At 64.3% G+C, this 814-nt stretch overlaps 1 protein-coding gene across 1 annotated transcript in view; it reads left to right on the top strand.

The window, feature by feature from the left end:
* The first annotated feature begins 298 nt into the window (after nucleotides 1–298).
* The window catches only part of CAMTA2 (calmodulin binding transcription activator 2), an 8036-nt gene continuing 7520 nt past the window's right edge, over nucleotides 299–814 (top strand). The window contains exons 1-2 of the mRNA XM_017742368.1: nucleotides 299–430; nucleotides 505–605. Of these exons, the coding sequence (XP_017597857.1) occupies nucleotides 400–430; nucleotides 505–605 (132 nt within the window). The 5' untranslated portion in view covers nucleotides 299–399. The remainder of the gene's footprint in view (nucleotides 431–504; nucleotides 606–814) is intronic.

Here is an 814-nt window from a genome sequence, read left to right as displayed (position 1 = left end):
ATGTAGGATAGACATGTGGGGTGCGATGGGGCAGAGGTGCGGGGTGCAATGAGGTGGGGGGTGGGGGGGATAGAGATGGGGAGTGCAGTGGGGCAGAGCTGGGGGTACAGTTCAGGGTTGTGGGGAGGGGTGTGTGGGGTTATAGAGCAGGGATGCAGGAGGATATAGGGTACTGATGTGGGGGGCAATGGGGCGGAGATGGGGGGGATGTACGGCAGAGGTACTGGTTGTAACAGAGCAGGGTGCTGAGGATGGTGACGGGGTCCCTGGTCCCGTGTCCCCCGCGATGTCATCTCGTTGTTCCTCCACCCCATCACCCATTTTTGGGGGGCCCCTGCAGGTTCCAGCCCTTCCTGTGCCCCCCAAGGGGAGCCCTGAGGGCCCCGTGTGTGCCCCGAGATGAGCAGCAAGGACCCCCCCGAGGTCTCTGGTAAGGGGAGGGGGACACACAAGGGGGGACCGGGGGGGACACCCGGTGGGGACATTGAGCCCTCCCCCCGGCAGAGAGGAGCCACCTGAAGGTTTTCCTGCCCCGGAAGCTGGTGGAATGTTTGCCCAAATGTCCCGTCCTGCCCAAGGAGCAGCTGCGCTGGAACACCAACGAGGTGGGGGGTCACAAGGGGGCGTTGGGGGCTCAGAGGAGGGGATGTGGGGACATGGAGGACACGCGGGAGGGCATGTGTGGACACAGGAATGGCGCGTGGAAGCAACACGGGATATAGAGGAGGTACTTGGAGATGTGGGAGGCGAGGTGGGGACGCAGGGAAGGCGCATTAAAGGGACACGGGAGGGGGGGTGGGATGGGGGGACACGG

This window comes from Corvus brachyrhynchos, unplaced genomic scaffold (genome assembly GCF_000691975.1).
Source record: "Corvus brachyrhynchos isolate BGI_N302 unplaced genomic scaffold, ASM69197v1 scaffold348, whole genome shotgun sequence".
NCBI classification, from domain to species: domain Eukaryota; kingdom Metazoa; phylum Chordata; class Aves; order Passeriformes; family Corvidae; genus Corvus; species Corvus brachyrhynchos.
This window is presented reverse-complemented; position numbering and strand designations above follow the sequence as displayed.